This window comes from Pelophylax lessonae (assembly GCF_965119305.1).
Source record: "Pelophylax lessonae genome assembly, chromosome: 4".
In the NCBI taxonomy this organism is placed as follows: domain Eukaryota; kingdom Metazoa; phylum Chordata; class Amphibia; order Anura; family Ranidae; genus Pelophylax; species Pelophylax lessonae.
Genome location: NC_138771.1, coordinates 430,023,916 through 430,045,215, shown reverse-complemented (window position 1 = coordinate 430,045,215; position 21,300 = coordinate 430,023,916). Strand labels below are relative to the sequence as shown.

General features: G+C 36.3%; 1 protein-coding gene across 4 annotated transcripts in view; it reads right to left on the bottom strand.

Moving 5' to 3' along the window:
* LOC309553369 (protocadherin gamma-C5-like) overlaps positions 1 to 21,300 on the bottom strand; it is a 764,755-nt gene that overhangs the window by 635,880 nt on the left and 107,575 nt on the right. Inside the window, exon 1 of one of the 4 annotated variants that reach the window (XM_082254512.1) lies at positions 9,523 to 11,857. The exons of the other annotated variants lie outside the window; for them this stretch is intronic. Within the exon in view, the coding sequence (XP_082110638.1) occupies positions 9,523 to 11,796 (2,274 nt within the window). The 5' untranslated portion in view covers positions 11,797 to 11,857. Of the gene's footprint in view, positions 1 to 9,522; positions 11,858 to 21,300 lie in introns of those variants that run through there. 4 annotated transcript variants of the gene reach the window in all.

Below are 21,300 nucleotides of genomic sequence, written 5' to 3'. Positions count from 1 at the left end.
GCAATTTAAGAAAATATAACAGCTGCAGATTGAAAAGGAAAGGTATTTTTTTATAACATTCAATTACAATATGATTTGTATCACAATTGTATGCGCTATATTGTTTTTTCTTTTTTTGCTATTATTTTTCCCCATGAAAGTGGAGTTACACTTTAACCCAATTACTGCTGCTGCAACTACTGCAGTGGCAGTAACAGCATGTAAACAATAGCAGCCAGGAGTTTGTTTATGGCTTCCCACATCTCAATCCCCAACCCTGGAACTACATGGAAATGCTCAGCCCTTGGCACTTCTGGGTTCAGAGCTGTCAAACTCAGCACATCAAGTGCATTTTTTGTAACACATATTAGGCATCGCTGTGCAAGTTGGACTGAGAGGGATGATTCTGGGGTAAAATAGTAATATTATCTCTAAATCAATAAGCTGTAAATGCTTTTAAAATTGGGGTACCGCAATACCTTTTTTCTGGGATTAAGAAACTTTAAGGTTTTAATATTTTTTATTTATTTGACACAGCCTTGACTTTTATATTTTACTAAAACATTGAACACTATATTGTGTTTGTGTTCATTAATATTATTTGAGTGTATTTTTTACTTAAAATAGAAATTTGAAAACAGTGGCACTAATGTTAACATTGAAGGAGACTAAAGCTGTCATATTAAAGTAAGCAAGTGTCTTGGTGGGAATGGCTTGGTGTTTGGTTTGGGTTAAGGGGCTGGATTGGTGCAAATTTTACTAAATGTGCACTTATATTTAAACTTTATTTTACTTTAAGCCATGAGGGTGGCAATTGTAGTGATTGGTCAATAAGAGAGTTGGAATGCAAGGCTTAGAAGCAAGCTATGTCACTGCCTAAATGTCAAAGCTTTATCTGTCAGAGAAGCCCAGCATTTGGTCATGACAGAAAGGTTTGGGAGACTAGTGTATTTATCTACAGGGACATCCAGGTTCCTCGATCTCATACCTGCAGCAGTTTGCCACCCCTCCTCCTAATGTTACAGAATATCTGCAAAACAAAGTAATCATGGATTTGGATTCTGAAATTTAAGTTGAAAATTTAGATCCTATTATTGTTTAACAGATTGTGGCATAACAATGCTTTTTGACAATAGGCCCCATTCCAGGCTAAAACTATTTTTCCCACCCACCTCTAACCCAACTAGGCATTTTTTTTCTTTACATTATGAAGCCAGAAATACTCACTTCCCCTCTAGATCCCTCACTACTGCTAGTTCCAGGTGGGGGGACCATGAATCTATGCAATGAGGGATCCTGTGATTGCCAGTCACCCACTATCCCCCTGTGATAACATTAGTCCTGAATGGGTTTAGCTGTTGTGGCTTGATCAAAAATAAAGGAAACTACTATTCAGCATACACTTTTTTTCATTATCTGAATACCTGTATACTTGTTATGTATATAGTAAGATAAATAAATTAATTAATAGACAATATGAGATCTTACAGTCATATTATATATTTTTTTCTTCATAAGGCCAGCAACAATCAGCACGTATTAAAATTCAAAATGCAAGATCAATTAGCATTTGCTACCAAGAGTTAACTTGCAAAGTTATAGAATAAGTCTAGTGAGCACATATTTTTAGATACAATTCCAATGTTCATGTTTATCTTAAAGTAATTTTTAACATAATCCCCACTTTTTGCACCTATATATATTATCTTTGCAACCATTGTGTGGCAATACAAATCAGGATACATAAGCTAGATATATATTGGATTCTTACATACATATACACATAATAACAAACTATACACATATTTTTTTAAAACATTATTATTACAAACTATTTATGAATAATTACATCAAACTGATATCCTTTTAGATGTATTACTAAAAATATTCACTCCTTGTAAAATCGGCACAGAAGAGCAGATGCCCCAGTTTTAGCTTGAGATATGTTTGCTTTTGTTAAGAACCATTTAAAACATTTTAAAATATTAAATAATTAACTAATTAACTAATAGTGTAATGGTAATTACATTTCATTTCAAACTCTTAACTAAAATTAAATGAAACTCAATAAAATTAAATTCAAGTATTACAATTACAATCGTCTAAAAGTTAATAGGGCAATGTTATTTTTTAAAGTGGGTTTAAAATATTTTGTTGAATCCTATTTTCAAAAATGTTGCTATTGTTCAAATTTCTATGACTAAAATTTGTTTTTATGAAATTATATGATTGTAGAATGGTAACTTTTCAATTTGCTGATGCTCTACAGTAATTCGAAATAGGATGATTACCCTTATTAATGACAAGTGAGGTTATATACTTTCTTTTATGATGTTATAATTTTTGTCGGGTAAATATGAAATATTGTAAGAAAAAAAAGTAATGTTTACAAATGCAACAAAGTTGAGTTTGATGGAACCTCTTTGCGTGTTTACGAAGTGAGTAATATAGAGCTAAAAAAACACAAGCTCAGATTTACAAACATCTGAATGAATCAAAGAATTAACTTATTCCTGCCCTTATGTCTACTTGCCTTTGGAGTTCCAATTAAAGAGACAGCCTAAAAGCTGTGTATCTTCAATCAAATGCTTAATCATAAAGTTAAGATTAAAAAAAAAAAAAAGATATACCATATATATTTGGCAACATATAAATGTAGAATTAAAGGGATCCAGAACACAATAGTTTAGTTTTAACAGTTTATCATATTTGGAAAATTCAACAATTCATTCAAGTGTCAAAATGATCAATACACAAGTTTTAGATGTACACTTAACATAAATTACAATTACTAAAATATCTAATATAATAGAGTATAAAAAGTTATGGATAAGTGCGTGTCAAATTAAACTATTAAAAAAGAGGAGATATCTAAAATGAACCAGGTTTAGTAGAGAGTAATATTAAAAAAAGGAAAATGGAAATCTCAGAAAAGCTACAATAAGTTATATTGTATCCTCCTGACCAATGGGTCAGCAATCTTAGCAACAAACTAGAGAGCAAAATCACCCAAAGCTCAAATATCTCATTTACTGTGCAGATGAGGGCACAGACAAACATTCTAAACATTGCTTTAGTAATAGAATAATGGTATGCCATATTAGCCCTATGATGAATGTAGAAAATTTTAATTTGAAGGATTACAATTTAAACATTTACTTCTCACATACTAAATTTGAAATTCAAGCTTTTAAAGCATTTTGGATTTCTTTACATGGCATGATATGCAGTAGACGCGTTAGATATCATGTCTGAATAAAGATTGTATCTCTTATTGCTCAATTGATGCATTCATTCTAAATGTAAACTTTCTACATTCCTACTTTAATAGGACTCATAAATGCAAATGCATTAACGTTTTACATTCCCACTTTAACTATGACTCATAAATGCAAAAAAAAAAAAATGTGTTAAATATATATATATACTGTATATTGTAATGGCACATTTACAGTAAATCCCTTACATTTTAATGATAGAGCATAACCAAACAGGTTACTATGAGGTAACCTGCAAGGAATCAAATAACCCTTCACCGAATCAGTGTGAACCACAACAGTGCCATTGTTGGCCCCCAAGAACTACCCCATAAAAGCCATGATTTCTATACACTGCCCTGATGATGACCATCAAGTCTGAAGGAGCTGTATGGTTTTGGAATAAATAGCTGTTCAGTACCTGAAGAAGGAGGCAACGCCTCCGAAACATGTAGTCATAGCAACCCACAATTGTGATGTGACGTCGGGAGGGTTTCCTCTCTGGCACCTGTCTGCCTGTGGGTTCTGACGGCTTTCCTTCCCATCACCTGGCACATGCGCGGTGCCGGCTGGTCTGGACGCACGTGCACTCCAAGCTGCTGACCCTAAGAGGGAAGTTTCCATCTCTGGGAGTTTTGGTTTGCAGGAGACCGAGTGTACACGGATGGAAAGTGGGAGTGCGGTCATCCACAGGAGAGAGCTGCTGACGTTCTGGGGTCATCGATGTATTGATGTGTTTACATTCTTCTTCCAAATATGAGTGTATCATTTACAGCTTTTATTTCTATTAAAAAAGGTGTTATGCTAGGGCAGTTCTGCGCTCTTTACCTCCTTTTTCATCTTCATACAGTGATTGTCACCAGCCTGGACGTTCAAGTTAAGGATCAGCGCATGAACTGGTAATGTGTCTTAAAGTTAAAAAATATATGTATTGTAATGGAACATATACAGTATATTCCTTACATTTTTAATGAAAGAGCATAACCAAACAGGTTACTATGAGGTAAGCTGCAAGGAATCAAATAACCCTTCACCAATTTAGTAAGATTCACAGCAGTGCCATTGTTGGTCCCCAAGACCTACTCCATAGAAACCATGATTTCTATACACTGCCCTGATGATGACCATCAAGTCTGAAGGAGTTGTATGGGTATGGAATAAATAGCTGTTCAATATTAGCCTGTATTTTTCATCTAAACCATTGATTCCAGATTCAAAGTTGGTCAGGGGTAAAAAAGAATTATTTCATGGCTCTACCTACTAATATAAAGACAGAATAAACCCTTTTAGTTTTGAATTTAACAGTGACAGGAGACAGTGAGCGATGCCGATGCTTTATGTTTTAAGAAAGTTCCACTTTACAAAAATTACTGAAAAAATATTGTTGAGTATATGACACTTCAAGCAAGTTATTAAATTTGTCTATGGTTCAAACAGTACTGTGCAAAATTTAAATTTGGCAAATAGCAAATATATTTTTCAAAATTACACACTAACCTCACCAATTGTTTCACAATGTACTGATAAAGCTGTTGCTTTATGATAAAGTATTTTTTTAAATCTGCAAACAGTAAAGTTTTGCAAAAACTGCTAGCAAAAGCGGCAAACCTAAACAAAACCAGCCAAGTAGAACAAAGCCATTAAGTTTTCAAAGGAAGAGATAGAAGTTTGTATTGCGGGTAAGTGTGTGTGCCACTTTCAGAAGCATAATCAAAATAGAAAATGTTGGCAAATATAAAACATAGAAACCAGGAAACTAGACTTAAGCACCTTGCCAACTCTGAATTATTTGTCATAATGTTCTAAAGGAGTAAACAAATACTGTCTGGTAAATCAAAATTGTACACATCAAAAGTAAGACCCGTCCACTGGACTTTTACAGAACCAATTCCTAATACCACAACCAAAAAGTAAATAAAGTTGGAGTTTGAATCCCATAAAATACAGTAGGTGTTCATATATACAAAATAAACATTGTATTAATGAAAACATGGATGGTTGGATAACTAGTTACTGAGACATCCATCAGGTATACTAATATCAACCTAATAGAACAACCTGCTGAAATGGTCCACATCTGCAATGCTTATAAATGATCAATATAAACAAATATTATGGCCCTGTTGTGTAGAGAAGTCCCCTTTCCAATTACAGGGGAATGCTCATGCTTTCCATCTGCATGTTTTGGTGTCTTTGATAAAACCTTAATTCTGCTAGAAGGATCCTCCAGGTGCAATGTACATTCAGGATCATCCAAGGTAGCATGATAGCTCACAGGCACTCAAGAGAGAAACAGGCTCTAGATAGACAAAGATATGTAAAGAAAGGTGCTTCTAAGTGCAGTATGTCAGCAAATTTTATAAAAGGCAACGGTTAAAACACTTATCAAAGTATGAAGTCCTCCTGAGATGATCTTCCCTGTCACATTGCTGGCCAGTGAACTGGTATGGAGGAGCAAGATGACTGATGCATTTCTTGAAACCATTGGGAAACACAGTGGGCGGAAATTACATCAGCAAGGGGCGGTGACTAGTATTGGGGCATGCTCAAAGGCTCCTTCTTCAGAACCTCAAAATCATGTTCCATGGTGGTTCCAGGAAGTGTGGCAGTCACCTTGCTCCTCCAGACCCTCAGGTCTTGCAGCTTCTGGCTGGCACAGTGACAGGGAAGATCATCTCAGGAGGACTTCATACATAGATTAGCCTGTTTACTCTGTAATCCTGTAAGAGTTTTTAATCATTGCCTTTTAATTAAATTCCTAACATACTGCACTTAGAAGTGCCTTTCTCTGCATATGAGGCAATTTATGACCATGCATCTATCTCCATAAACATGCCTCCTGTTATGCAGAGGTATCCATACACTTTATAAAAAAGAAATTCACAGGAGTGGTGGGAGTCCCCCATATAAACATATATGAAACCAGTATAGCAATTGGCCAAACAACTTCTGTAAGCAGTACAGTGCTCCTTCACATTTAAAGCAGTTCTACAGGCAGTGCACACTGCCAAACTGATAAATAACAAACTTTTGTGAAAGTAGGTATTATGGTGAAAACTCCTCAAACACGCACAAGGCAATCCGTGGCCATGCATTTATCTGCATAAACATGCCTCCTGTTTTGCAGAAGTATTCATAGGATATATAAAAACGGGTTCACAAATGGGCTTTTTGACCAAAACGATCAGTTTATTACTAGTATTTCTGCAGTCCAGGTTTAAAAAAGAAATTCAATCTACTTAGTTGTTATGAGTAACAGCATTTTTTTCCTGTTAGCACACTTTTGATGTGCATGAGGTCCGTAAATCATTAATACTGTATACTATATAACTAATATATTTTGGTTGGTGAATAGCACTGTGCTGCCTATTGAGTGATGTAGTATATTATCTTTTATCGTGCAGTAACTATTTAAAGTTGAAAAGATGCTCGCATTCCAATATAAAAAAAATACATCTTGCTGCAATATAATATACAGTAAGTGCATATAAATCACATATAAAATCCATCAAAGTGCACCGTGCAGTTCTTCATTAGGATTCCTTGAAGGGTGCAACGCAATGCGTAGGGCACAAGCGGAGGTTACCGGAAGTGACGTAGACATGGAAACAAGCACAGTTGCCGGATACATGGTTTTATATGTGAGTTAAAGCTGCTTTATTTCAATAAATTATTTTAATACACTACACTATGAGAATATCTTTTGTATAACCCCACTTCGTGCTACATGGCAAGAGGACCTCTAGAAGCTCCTGAGAGTACCCATTACCTACATAATAAAAAAAGCAGGGATCCTCAAACTACGGCACTCTAGCTGTTGCAGAACTACACATCCCATGAGACATTGTAAAACTGACATTCACAGACATGACTAGGCATGATGGAAATTGTAGTTCCTGAACAACTGGAGGGCCATAGTTTGAAGATCCCTGAAATAGAGCATTGGGGAACAGCACAGAGGACATCTAGTGGCAAACAGGATATACAGCAACTCCAATGGGGAGATAATACTACATGCTTATTTTAAGCAATATCCAGGTGAGAGGCTAGAGAGCACAGTGGTGTCACTTGAATGAAGAAAAGAATTATACATGAACACTCAACACTAATGGTGAACTGATACACCTTGGATATATACTAAGGACTTTTTTATATATGTGATTATTTCTTAAACAATATATGGTTATGTTTGTGGTCATTTTGTATCTATTAGCATTTACACTTTTGTGATTATTTTATTGTACGGTGCACTTTAGTGGATTTTATATGTAATTTCTATGCACTTATATTGTATTGCAGCAAGATGTACTATTTTATATAGGAATGTGAGCATCATTTCAATTTGAAATAGTTACCACACTTTGAAAGATAATATACTACATCACTCAATAGGCACTATTCACCAACCATTGTACTCTTTGCTTAATAGTGGATAAGCTATAGAGTGCTAGCAGCAGCCATACCACTTGTTTATTGGAATACACGTATATTGATAGCGCGAGAGTAACACACCTCACACACAAATACTATATTTTGGCTTTGTGTTGGTATAAGAAGGTTGAATTACACAATGACTCCTTTAACTGTTGAAAACTCTGCTCTCTGCTGTTGCTTTTTCAGATTTGCTTCTCTTCCCTGTTAGATTTACCACATACATCTTTTTTTACTTCACATGGAAGCGTATAGTTCATTAGTCTCTTGTGATAAAAAAGGGTTTTCTTCTTTGTGTCCCCAAAAGAGATCAGTGCTCCAAACCAATAAAGTGCTAATAGATATGTGCTCTGTGCTCCACTACCTTGGTAAGTAATGGCCATTTACCAGAGCGAATCAGGCCCCCAGGACCTATATAGCTATAGTATGCCTCCTCTGATATGGGGATGTTTCACTCTGAATTCAGTGAATGGGCTTGCTTTACAATCCAGAATGGCTGACCAAATCAGGGTTTTTTTACTCAGTATTCCCATAAAATAAATTAAAAGTATTAATTGCGCAAATATAATTTATTAAATGTTTTCACAATAATATATAAAAAACACTCACATTTATAAGTGCTTCCAGTAGCACTAACTTTGAAAGCCTGTATAGATGTGGTTAGGAAATGCCACTTCCCGTTGAGTGCGTTCCACCTTGCCCGGGAAATGACGTAAACCAGAAATGATGTCGCTTTTTAGTATTACTATATCATTTTAATATTCAGTCCTTAGTTTTAATAATTAATTAACCCAAAATTCTATTTAAAGCCTATTTAGATTTTATACTAACAAATATTGATTAGCTGGAGGTAATGGACAGGAATATAGTGTTCCATTATAATTAAATGCATAAACCATATAGTCCATAGTAGACTAATGAACTATACACTTCCATGTTTTTTAAAAAATAAGCACCTTGGCACTTTGTTTCGAGATTTTTTAAGTTATAAACCACATATTAAGGGTAGTAGCGCCTAACTTAAACCCAACACTTGATTTAAGCACATTACTTAAATTGATGGCGATACTACAAAAAAATCAAAATTCTAATACGAGGATAGGCACCAAATTTTAAACTCTTTAAATTATGCAATATTGGTCAAAGCTGCACTGTTTGTTTTTATCTAAAGACACCCCTTATCTGGTCAGTGACATTTTAAACCCCTAACTCCTATGTTTGGTGTTCAGCACTTTACCCCCCCCCCCCCCAAAAAACAATTCCAAAACTTTGGTGGTCACTGGCACTTAAAATTCCCCCTATGAATCCCACATCATTGGTGGTCATTAGCCCCTAACGTCTTCAATCGCAGCCTTCCTCCAGTGCAGTTGGAGGATTTAATGAATAGATCTACGCATTAATTCCTCACTTCTCCCCTTCCTCTGCAGTGAGAGGAAGGGGGAGTATTCATCAATGTAAACAGTATTACACTGTATACATTGGTGATCACTGTGATTGGTTATCACAGCAATCATGTTGCAAACAGCCACTCCAATCAATTTTGAGCCTTTAGCCAAAGCTATCTGCTGTCTAATAACTGACATTTGGAGCAGCAGCATAGTCTGTGCACTGGGCATGCGCATACACATAAACAAAAGGGCATACAGGTAGTAATGACACTGCCTGACCATTTAGTTAAACCAGACAGATCTAAGGAGGTTAAATGAGTATTATATTATTATGTTTATTTGTAAAACAAAGAGTGCACAAGTTAAAAAAAAATACTTAAAAAAATAACTAAAATATAACTGTCAGAAAAGCAATATGCTTTTCATTAAATACCTGGATATGTAAAAGTGACATACATGCAGCATACCTGAACATCATTGCTGATTTTCAAAGCTTGGTCTGTAGAACCACTGGCAGGAGCTGAGTCATCTGTATCAATAAGATTGTCTGTGGGGACATTCTGGACTGGCTTCAGATAAGCAATTTCATTCTGCTTTGAGTCAAGAGTCACACACACATCATAGGAGAATGGAAAAGGTAAGCTTGCATCACTAATTTCCGAGGGACATCCCAGGGTGAACTGAGGGTAAACATTTCTGTTAAACTCTCCCAAGTGCATTGCTGAACTTGTTTTTCTGCATTTAACAATTATTACAATCCCCACGGTCACAATAAATAAAAGAGAAATTAGACCTATGGCTATTACCAGGAAGAATGTTACATTAGATGAAGCATCTGAAATATTGGGTTGTCGTTTTATTTCCGGAACAGCTTGCTGAAAATTTTCAGCTACAACCAAATTTAAGGTGACTGTAGAAGACAGTGATGGAACTCCATTGTCTTTTACCAAAACCACAATCTTTTGTCTTAAAGAATCTATGGGTTGAAGATCTCTTCTTATCTTAATTTCACCAGTGTTTTGGCCAATATGAAATAATGATGAGTCGGGTGCTTGTAGGAAGTGGTAAGAGAGCCAGGCATTGTGTCCAGAGTCAGCATCTATAGCAATTATTTTGGTTACTAAATAACCTTTCTCAGCGTAATGAGGAATAAATTCAAATATTGCAGATTCCTCATTGTCCTGTGATGGATAGAGAATCTTTGGAGCATTATCATTCTTATCAACAATACATATCCTCACTGTGGCATTACTGCTTAGAGAAGGCGATCCACTGTCTTTAGCAATCACCTGGAACTGGAATTCTCGTAACTGTTCAAAGTCAAATGATCTCTGAGCATATAGAACTCCAGTAATGGAGTTCATGGAAACATATGAAGATACTGGAATTTCTTCTACATTGCTGTTTAAAATGCTGTAAGTGATTTTGCCATTGTCCTCACGATCCAGATCTAAAGCATGGACCTTGTGCACTGAAGTCCCTGCTTGATTATTTTCTGTAATATAGACAATGTAGTTTGTTTTCTCAAAAACAGGAGGGTTGTCATTAACATCTGATATAGTTAACCTAATGGTTTTATTACTCGAAAGTGATGGTAAGCCATTGTCCACACAGCTAATAGTAATATTGTACACAAAAATGATTTCTCGGTCCAAGTTAGTTGCCGTTACAAGCTTGTAATAACTACTTGAAGATGGTATAAGTTGAAAGGGCAAGGTGTTTGAAATCTGACAAACAATCTCAGCATTCATGCCAGAATCTAAATCATGAATATTAATCACTGCTATCACTGTACCAATTTGTGAATCCTCTGGAATTGTTGCAGAAAGGGACGTTAGTGTAATTTCTGGGATGTTGTCATTCACATCAGTCACTTGAACTGATACTTTACAATGCGTAACATGACCACCACCATCTTTAGCTTCTACGGTCATTTCATAATTATCTGATAGTTCATAGTCCAATATTCCAATTGTCCTTATATCACCATTTAATGAGTCAATGTTAAATAATTGGTGAGCATTTTTGGAAATGTGACTAAGAGAATATGACACTTGCGCATTTGAGCCTTCATCCTCATCGGTTGCATTTAAGCTAATTACTAAGAAACCAATTGGTAAATTTTCAGGCATTCTTATATGATATGTGTCTTGTGCAAACACAGGAAAGTTATCATTAAAATCTTGTACAATAATTTTAACAATGGCTGTACCAGATTTAGGAGGTTTTCCACCATCTTTAGCAGTCAAAATTAACTCATAGGAACTTTGCTGTTCTCTGTCCAGAGACGTTTCTAGTATTATTTCTGGGTATTTAATGCCATCCCTTGTGGTTCTTTCCCCAAGACTAAAATGTTCGTTTCCAGCAAGAGTATAACTTTGTACAGAATTACTGCCAAGATCCGGATCCTGTGCATTGCCTAGAGCAAAGTGTGTCCCTGGTAAAGTAACTTCACTAATTTCTATATCAAAATGTTTCTTAGAAAAGGTAGGTGAATTGTCGTTAACATCCTGAATTTCAATGCCGATTGTGTAAAAGTTTAGAGGATTTTCTATGACGGCTTCAAGGTTTAAAAAACAGCTCTGTTTAGCGCCACATATTGTTTCTCTGTCAATTCTCTCTGCTACAAATAAGTTACCATTTTCCAAATTAATACCAAAATACTGCTTTTTTGCTTTATGAATAATTTGGAATTTTCTGAGTGTTAATCCCTTAACATCTAACTCAAGGTCTTTTGCCATATTTGCAACAACAGATCCTTTCTTCAGTTCTTCTTGTACAGAGTACTGTAACTGACCAGATGTAATGTTAAAAAAAAATAAAATAAAACCACATACTTGCCATAGCTTGGCACCCTTTGTTCCCTGTCTTCTGGTACTATTCATTGTAAGTGGGAAACAGCTGTTGCTCCTCATTAATAAAATAAATAAGCAATAAAAAACATTAAAATGCAATCGATTTTTGTAGATGTCCAGAATCATCCAAGCATCAGCATGCACAGTGCTTTATTTTCTTCTGCACTGTTAGAATGTAGTAAAATTCATAAAGGTATTTCGTCAGTCAGATGGATTAGAAATGATACAGTCCTATACTGACACCAAGAGGATGAATAAAAGTATTGCAGTTACACTGCTTACAGATTGTTTACATTATATATAATAGCCTTTCCAGTTAGTGTTTTGTGTGCTTGTTATACACTATGCTTAAAATGCAAAAAAACAACAGTTTTATAGTGGAAAAATTATTTTAAAGGTTACAAACAGTGTTCTTGAAGTAAGATAAATACATTAAATACATAGCGAAATTAGCATGTATTTTTAAATATATAGGTAATTTTATTAATTAAATGCATATAGAAATTGATCTGAAACTATCAGTATTAATGTAGATTTGGAAGCTACAGAGTTTAGAGGTGTAAAGAATGATGATAATATTCATGGTGCAGTTAAGCTTACTGGAATCATATTGGTGAAAGAAGTCCTTTGCAAACTTCCCTTTTCTCTATTAAACAACCTAATGTTGCTGCATCAACAACCATTGACTGATGCAGCATATGCTGTCTATAAGTTGGACTTATATCAGCAATATAATGCTTAACATTTATATTTAAAAAATCCTGCTTTGAAAATGCGACATAATATTCAATTTATATAATAGAAAGGCTCCAGCTATTTATGGTTCAATACATTTTTAATTTGATTTTACAGTAACAAAGCATGGGATGTAAATGATCGTGAAGTAATCAACATATTGCACTAAACAACAGTAAACAACATGCACTAAACAACAGTAATACAATAAATCAACAAACAAATTAAGCAGATAAAGGTATTATTCAACATATAAAATTGAAGCTTATAGAATCTTTGGATATACGTTGATTCAAAAGGTGAGATCTCAACATTTGTAGGGCTCACAAAGTGTGAGTGTGTGTGTGAGGGGGGGGGGGGGAGGGTGGAGTCCGCTTTCAGCTATTTATGATCAATTAGTCTCATTTTATTTTTTTTCAAGATAACACAATTTTCAGCTGGCTTACTGATCCAATGGTTTACAATGTTTCTGAGTTGCTGACCTGCAGCAAGTAATTAGCAACTGTCCAGAGACAGAAAGGAAATTGGTATTTTATGAAGAAGATTAACAATAGCAGCAAACATTAGGTTATTTAGTAAAAGCAAATAGGCTGTTCATATTGCAAGGGGAGTTGCACTTTGCAAGGGAATTTGCCTCAGAGCTCAGTGAATGAAATGAAGCTCTGTTAACTTCTAAAATCCAATCACATGCATGCAAAAATTCAGTTTCCCAGGTATTTATTCACATGATTGGGTTATTCTTTGCAAAATGAAATTTCACCACATTCACTAAGCTCTGGAGCAAATCCCCTTTGTAAACTGTAACTTTTCATGCAAAGTGAACAGCCTATTTGTCTTAAATAAATTGATCCCCATATAGCAAAATATTTCTCCCAGTCCAGTTTTACTATTTATAATGCACTGACATGCCACCTAATGAATTACTAAGTGCAAAAGAGTACTTGGAAAATCAGAAATTCACTGATTTGACACCTCTTCCCTGCAGCCACAAACAAACATCCACACTGCAACGGCTATGTTTTTTTTCATTCAGAAGTAAACAATAAAACCACTGCTTGGCTCTTCTTACATTGTTACTCCCGCTGGGAATGACTTCTCCCCTAATGCATTACACCCTAATTAGGACTAAGCATAGGTATGAAAAATTAAGTACACCCCATTGAAATCATAGATTGTTCAACATATTGAAACATCCAATCTTTAGTTAAAAATGGCTACAAATAAAGCTGATATACTTGAATACAAACACAAGCAATAATAAATTATTTGAAAAACAATTTATTCAACAAACATATCAATGGATGTAATGGTATTCTTGGAAAAACTAAGTACAGCCTTGGTATTAAAAGCTGGTCTTGGCCCCTGTAGCAAAAACTACTTCTTTTAGAAATTTTGTAAAACTTCCCACCACTTTCTGACATTGACTTTTTTGAACATGCAAAATGTCTTCAGTTACAAGATGTTTGTTGATGTCCATAAACTGCCATTTCAAAATCCTGTCCAAAATCTTTAGGGAAAAAAAACAGGGCAATCTCAAACCATAACATTTCCACCACCATGCCTCACAGTTATTATAAGGTGTAATCCTGAAATTATGTTTTCGGTTTAGCAGCAAACATGTCTACTTACTCTATTAACGTGACCAAACAACTATCTTTGATTGTTAACAAAGGTGTTGTAGAATATTTAGCCAAGTAGAATAAACTAAAACACTAGCAGCGCTAAAACAAAAGGATCATTGTGTAAACCAGTGTCCTTAAAGACTCATAGATCATAGCGATGTGCAGTCCATATAGTGATAAACCAGACACAGTCCATCCACCAGGGTAGGGGAGTGAAGGATCTTGTCTATTCTTCCAAAGATACCACCACACTATAGTGCTCCCCCCCTTTGAATGAAACACTCACCAGAACCTGGTGAATACAGAGCCTTCAACCAAATCCACCAAACTGCGGGTGTGCTGATCAATGCTGGGCTGCACCTCACTCCTCCTTCCTCCAATGTTCCTCCGCTCAAAGTTCATGCAATTGAACAAAGTGGGGGCAACAATAGTGTAATTCTGCAAACTTTATTTTAAAACCACATACAGTGAAGCCCCTCTCCCCTCCAGATGTCTACTTACAGGAGGGTAATGGAGTGAAGGCATAAAGGATAAAATATGCACACTGGATAGCCAATTCCAAACATTCCTATAGTTCAATAGGAATCCCGGATGGTGTCCTATGTGAGATGTTCTGCGAGCGCGCACATCAGCTCTGATGTTTCGTCCTCACGACTTCCTCTGAGAGCCCATGTGCGCGGCGCGGTCGTAATGTTTAAATAATGACGCCGGCGCATGCGCACCAGAGTCCGTCTGAAATGTCACCCGGAAGTACACACATATTATTGCTGCCCAGCTCCCATCGGTGCTCCGATGTGCGGATGTGCACTTCCGGTCGGACGTGATGACGCACATCCGCCGTCTACATCAAGCTCAGTACCTGATGACAGCATCCGGTTACACCGCCGGATACACGTCACCGTCGGGATGCTCCGATACCTTCTCTGCGGACACCCACTTAGAACAGGCACAAGATCGGCATACATTACTATGAGCACAATATGCCCCCAGAATGCATGAGCCCTCCCACTCGTCTGTGACTCTATCCCCACCATTTATCTATGGGGCAATTTAAAATGTATAAGCTATAGCATCCACATTCCATACTGAATGCCTTACACTTTACATCTATAAATTTCATAAACAAAAATACAATAAAATATAAAACGTTAAGCATCAAATCTGCAGTCTGGTATATCAGAGTAAATAAACCATATATCTGCATCAACGATATAGGAATAAGCTGATATGAATAAATATACATACATCTAAAACTGTTAAAATACCATCATTACTAAAAAATATATATTATAAAAATATATAAAATTTGGACAAACATAAAAAAATATTTTATCAACACTATATATAAAGTTTAAAACAGATATTAGAAAGAAAGACACAAAGGGAAGAGAAGAGGTCAAAAAAACTCCTCCTTCTCTCTATATATATGTGTGAGCCTGAAAGACCCAAAACACAGATGTTACCAAATATATATTTTGGGAATATGCTGCCAAAGAGCGATCTGGATAAGAACTACCTATAAAAATGAATAATTACTAATAAAGCAGTTGATATCCAGATCAACATTTAGACCTTTGGGGTATAAGCTATCGGTCAAATAAATCCAGTGTGTTTCACGTTTTGATATTTCCCGGACCCTATTCGAGCCCCTCCATACCGGTTCAACTTTTTCTATACCCCAAAATTTGAGGTGAGATGGATCCCTTTTATGGAAATCTCGGAAATGGAGTGACACACTGTGATCCTTGAACCCATTACGAATATTTGTAATATGTTCTGACACTCTCGTGGCTATTGTCCATTTCGTCCTCCCAATATAAAGTAAACTGCAGGGACACTGCAGGCAATAGACCACGTGAGTGGTATTGCACGTAATAAGGTCTTTTATTTCAAAAGATTGGTCATTCGATGGAGATGTAAAGCTAGTGAAATTCCTCAAATGTGTGTTCACCTGTTTGCATGTCTTACATCTCCTACATGCAAAGAAACCAACTCTTTCATCCCAGAACATAACTGGTTTCTTTGGAGGGTCCAATACTTTTTTTACTACCTGATCTCCAAAAGTTGGTCCCCTTCTATAAATGAAGTTTGGAGAATCTGGCAGCACACCACACAGGAGCTTGTCCATGCGAAGTACAGGCCAGTGTTTTTTAAAAACCTGTTCCACTTCGCGATGTTGTGCACTAAACTGTGTTATAAAGCTCCATTCGTGTTCCTGTGTCCTTTGTTTGACCAAATCCCTCAAACACTCTTCCTGCGTTAATGCACCTATTTCAGTTATTGTCTTATCCAATTTGGCAGCTACATAACCTTTTTCCATAAATCTCTCCTTTAAAATTTGGGATTGTTCAAAATAATCAACCTCCAGGGTGCAATTCCTTCTGACACGAAGGAACTGTCCCCTGGGGATGTTAGACAGCCATAATTGGTGGTGTCCGCTCTGGACGGGGAGATATCCGTTCCGGTCGGTCGGCTTGAAGTAAACCTGAGTCTTCAATCCACCGTCCAGAAGGAATATCTCCACGTCCAGATAATGAATCTTTTCACGGCTCCAATTGAAGTCTAACTTAATGTTATTAGTATTAACATTAAGTTTATCACAGAACTCCACCAGAGAGGATTCGGTCCCTGCCCATACAAAGAATAGATCGTCGATATATCGACGATACATAATTAACTCTTCATGTTGGGCTGCAAAAATCGACCGATCCTCCCATTCTCCCATAAATATGTTAGCTAAGCTGGGAGCGAATTTCGCCCCCATAGCTACACCTCTCTGCTGCTGGTAGAACATGCTATTAAACCAAAAATAATTATGCGCTAGACAGAAATCAAGAGCATCCCTCAAAAAACGTTTTTGGATATCATCCCTTTTACTAAAGGCCCAATTGAAAGCGAGCAATGCGTCATCATGTTGAATGATCGTATAGAGAGACGAGACATCTGCTGTAACCAGAAAGATGTCCCTATTGCTCGGTAACTCCACCTCTCTCAAAGCGATCAAAAAGGCCTTAGTATCCCTCAAGTAGGATCTCAGCTGTACTACACTTTTTTGTAAGAAGAAATCTAGGTACTCTCCTAGCCTAGATGTTACAGATTGAATACCGTTAACTATTGGTCTGGCCGGAGGGTTGGCCGTGTCCTTGTGGACTTTAGGTAACGTGTAGATCGTAGGTATTCTACTGTAACTGGGTACCAAATAATGTTTCTCCTTCTTACCCAGAACCCGATTTTGGTATCCCATTTCTACAAGTGCACCTAATTCCCGTCTATACTGTAAGGTTGGATCCGTTCTTAAAACCCTATATGTCTCACTATCCGCTAGCATAGTGGAGAGTTGGGTGTGGTAAAACTCTTTTTTAAGAAGTACAACCCCACCTCCCTTATCAGCGGGCCTTATAATTACGTCCTTTCTCTTCTCGAGTGCTTCAAGCCCTTCCTGAATATGTCTTGGATTAATACATTTCTTATTTGGGATTTCTTTCAAATCTCTAATCACAAGATTTTTAAACACTTCGATATGCTGGTTGGACGATTGTTGTGGGTTGAAGAGTGAGCAATTCTTAAGCCCACTATCTACTCCCACCGTATAGTTCAGGCTCACACATATATATAGAGAGAAGGAGGAGTTTTTTTGACCTCTTCTCTTCCCTTTGTGTCTTTCTTTCTAATATCTGTTTTAAACTTTATATATAGTGTTGATAAAATATTTTTTTATGTTTGTCCAAATTTTATATATTTTTATAATATATATTTTTTAGTAATGATGGTATTTTAACAGTTTTAGATGTATGTATATTTATTCATATCAGCTTATTCCTATATCGTTGATGCAGATATATGGTTTATTTACTCTGATATACCAGACTGCAGATTTGATGCTTAACGTTTTATATTTTATTGTATTTTTGTTTATGAAATTTATAGATGTAAAGTGTAAGGCATTCAGTATGGAATGTGGATGCTATAGCTTATACATTTTAAATTGCCCCATAGATAAATGGTGGGGATAGAGTCACAGACGAGTGGGAGGGCTCATGCATTCTGGGGGCATATTGTGCTCATAGTAATGTATGCCGATCTTGTGCCTGTTCTAAGTGGGTGTCCGCAGAGAAGGTATCGGAGCATCCCGACGGTGACGTGTATCCGGCGGTGTAACCGGATGCTGTCATCAGGTACTGAGCTTGATGTCGACGGCGGATGTGCGTCATCACGTCCGACCGGAAGTGCACATCCGCACATCGGAGCACCGATGGGAGCTGGGCAGCAATAATATGTGTGTACTTCCGGGTGACATTTCAGACGGACGCTGGTGCGCATGCGCCGGCGTCATTATTTAAACATTACGACCGCGCCGCGCACATGGGCTCTCAGAGGAAGTCGTGAGGACGAAACGTCAGAGCTGATGTGCGCGCTCGCAGAACATCTCAAATAGGACACCATCCGGGATTCCTATTGAACTATAGGAATGTTTGGAATTGGCTATCCAGTGTGCATATTTTATCCTTTATGCCTTCACTCCATTACCCTCCTGTAAGTAGACATCTGGAGGGGAGAGGGGCTTCACTGTGTGTGGTTTTAAAATAAAGTTTGCAGAATTACACTATTGTTGCCCCCACTTTGTTCAATTGCATGAACTTTGAGCGGAGGAACATTGGAGGAAGGAGGAGTGAGGTGCAGCCCAGCATTGATCAGCACACCCGCAGTTTGGTGGATTTGGTTGAAGGCTCTGTATTCACCAGGTTCTGGTGAGTGTTTCATTCAAAGGGGGGGAGCACTATAGTGTGGTGGTATCTTTGGAAGAATAGACAAGATCCTTCACTCCCCTACCCTGGTGGATGGACTGTGTCTGATTTATCACTATATGGACTGCACATCGCTATGATCTATGAGTCTTTAAGGACACTGGTTTACACAATGATCCTTTTGTTTTAGCGCTGCTAGTGTTTTAGTTTATTCTACTTGGCTAAATATTCTACAACACCTTTGTTAACATTTCTGTCTGTATAGCAGCTGCTTTGAGACTTTGCGTCTTCATAACTCTTTGTTGCTATCTATTTTGTCCGTTTGTGCGCGGGGTGAGTTACTTTATGAGACTGGTTTTTGGTCATACATATTTTGACTCTTGTGTTTGCATTGAACTATCTTTGATTGTTGAGACTTAAGCACATTGTTCCAGAAGGCCTCATCTTTGCCTAGATGTTTAGTGGCAAACTGTAATCATGCTCTAATGTTCTTTGTAAGCACACCTTTCATGCAGGTTGAATTGGTGCAACTTCTGATAAGTGCATGCACTTTGACCTCAGCTGCTGCAGGAGTTACCTGAACACTCCACAACTTAATTATGGAGTTCTTGAGGGACTCCTTTTAGCTTCAAATGGATGGTTTTTGCTTTGAATCTACTGGGCTCACTAGTGCTGAATATATTAGAAGTTGTTTTGAAATCTACACAACTCATAGATTTTTACCTTACTGTGAAATGATTGGATTTCAAACCATTTTATAATCATTTAAAATCTCTTGACACAACTTTCTTTCTTAGGGCCGTAGAGTGCTGTACTGTTATTGGCATGATGACACAATTGTGTCAATAGCAAAGAGATCACCAGTCCCTGGATGTCTGAAGTTTAAATGTGACAGGTACAATTTGCATACTGCCTAAGGAGATTGATGCCACCTAATCTTGAACACCAGATTCTAATTTTAAGGTTTTGAAGTGGTGGTAAATGTAAGTGTGTGCTTATTTGTCTGCAATGTTTGTTAATTTAGATCACGAAAAAAATACGCTATGTCAATTTTATGTGTCATTTGGTAAAGTATATTATATTTATCTGTAGGCATTATTTAAACCAAGATCTAATGCTTGCCTGTTAAAAAAAGGTAAAAAAAAAACTTTCTATGGAGTGTACTTACTTTTCACATGACTGTATAAGCAAAATAATGCATCAGATAATGGCAATCATGTCAAAACATGTACTAGAGAAATGATGAAAAATAATACATAAAAAAACCACCGCCTTAAAAAAAGTTTTTATGCTAGAATAAAAAGATAGGTTAAAACCAATATATAAATTGAGTGCTGGACATCTCTGATCCATAAATACCTAACATTTTATACATTTTCTAATATTATATAAATATCTATATCTAGAAAGAGAGAGAGGGAGTATATATGTGAAAGTAGGATTATTCCAAAATGAAAACAAAAAGAAAAACTGTATTAAACTTTTGTTTTTGCTTCTATGAGGATAGAAGAATTGACCATAGACACTGATTGAAAGTATATGAGCACTTTCATTGCACGTATCCTTGCTGCCCTGCTATTCTTTTCTAGTGTACCTGTAATAAACTATACTTACCTGTAAACATTTTCCTCTGAGATCTTTACTGTGGCCTGACTGGTGTGATACAAGTTTCCTCATGAAAACTTCTACATTCTTAACAAATTTATATGCTATTATGTACATATTGTAACTATTAGAGTTACTAAAAGAAGGATATGGCACAGGTAGAGATGCTAATTTTGGTATTACAGTTAGTTGTGATAAATTGAGGAACCCTAACAATTTGCAGATTTTTTTTATTCACCTGAATATCTGTATACTGGTCTGATCCGTGCACAATTACACAATTCAGGAGTCTAGGCAATTTTATGTATTATGACTATATTATTAATAGGCTGTTAAATGTTACATTATTAGTAGGCTGTTAAATGTTTCACTAAAATAAATAAACTTTTCCAAAGACATACTTTATGATAAGTTCATTAGACATATTGACAATATTTTAAATAAATGAGCAGTACAAATGAACAGTTGGTAAATTATGGTGAAACCTAAAGCTCAAAGCTAAGTCAAAAATATTTAGAAACGTTAATAGGGCAGATTATAACAAATTAGGTAATACAAAAAATATTTCCAAGTAAACCTTCATGTGTCGAAATGTTATGATTAAATCATGTAATATTAAAGTTGTACTGTTTAAATAAAGTAATATTTAATTTTGTCATTTGATGTGAATTTCTCTCTTCATT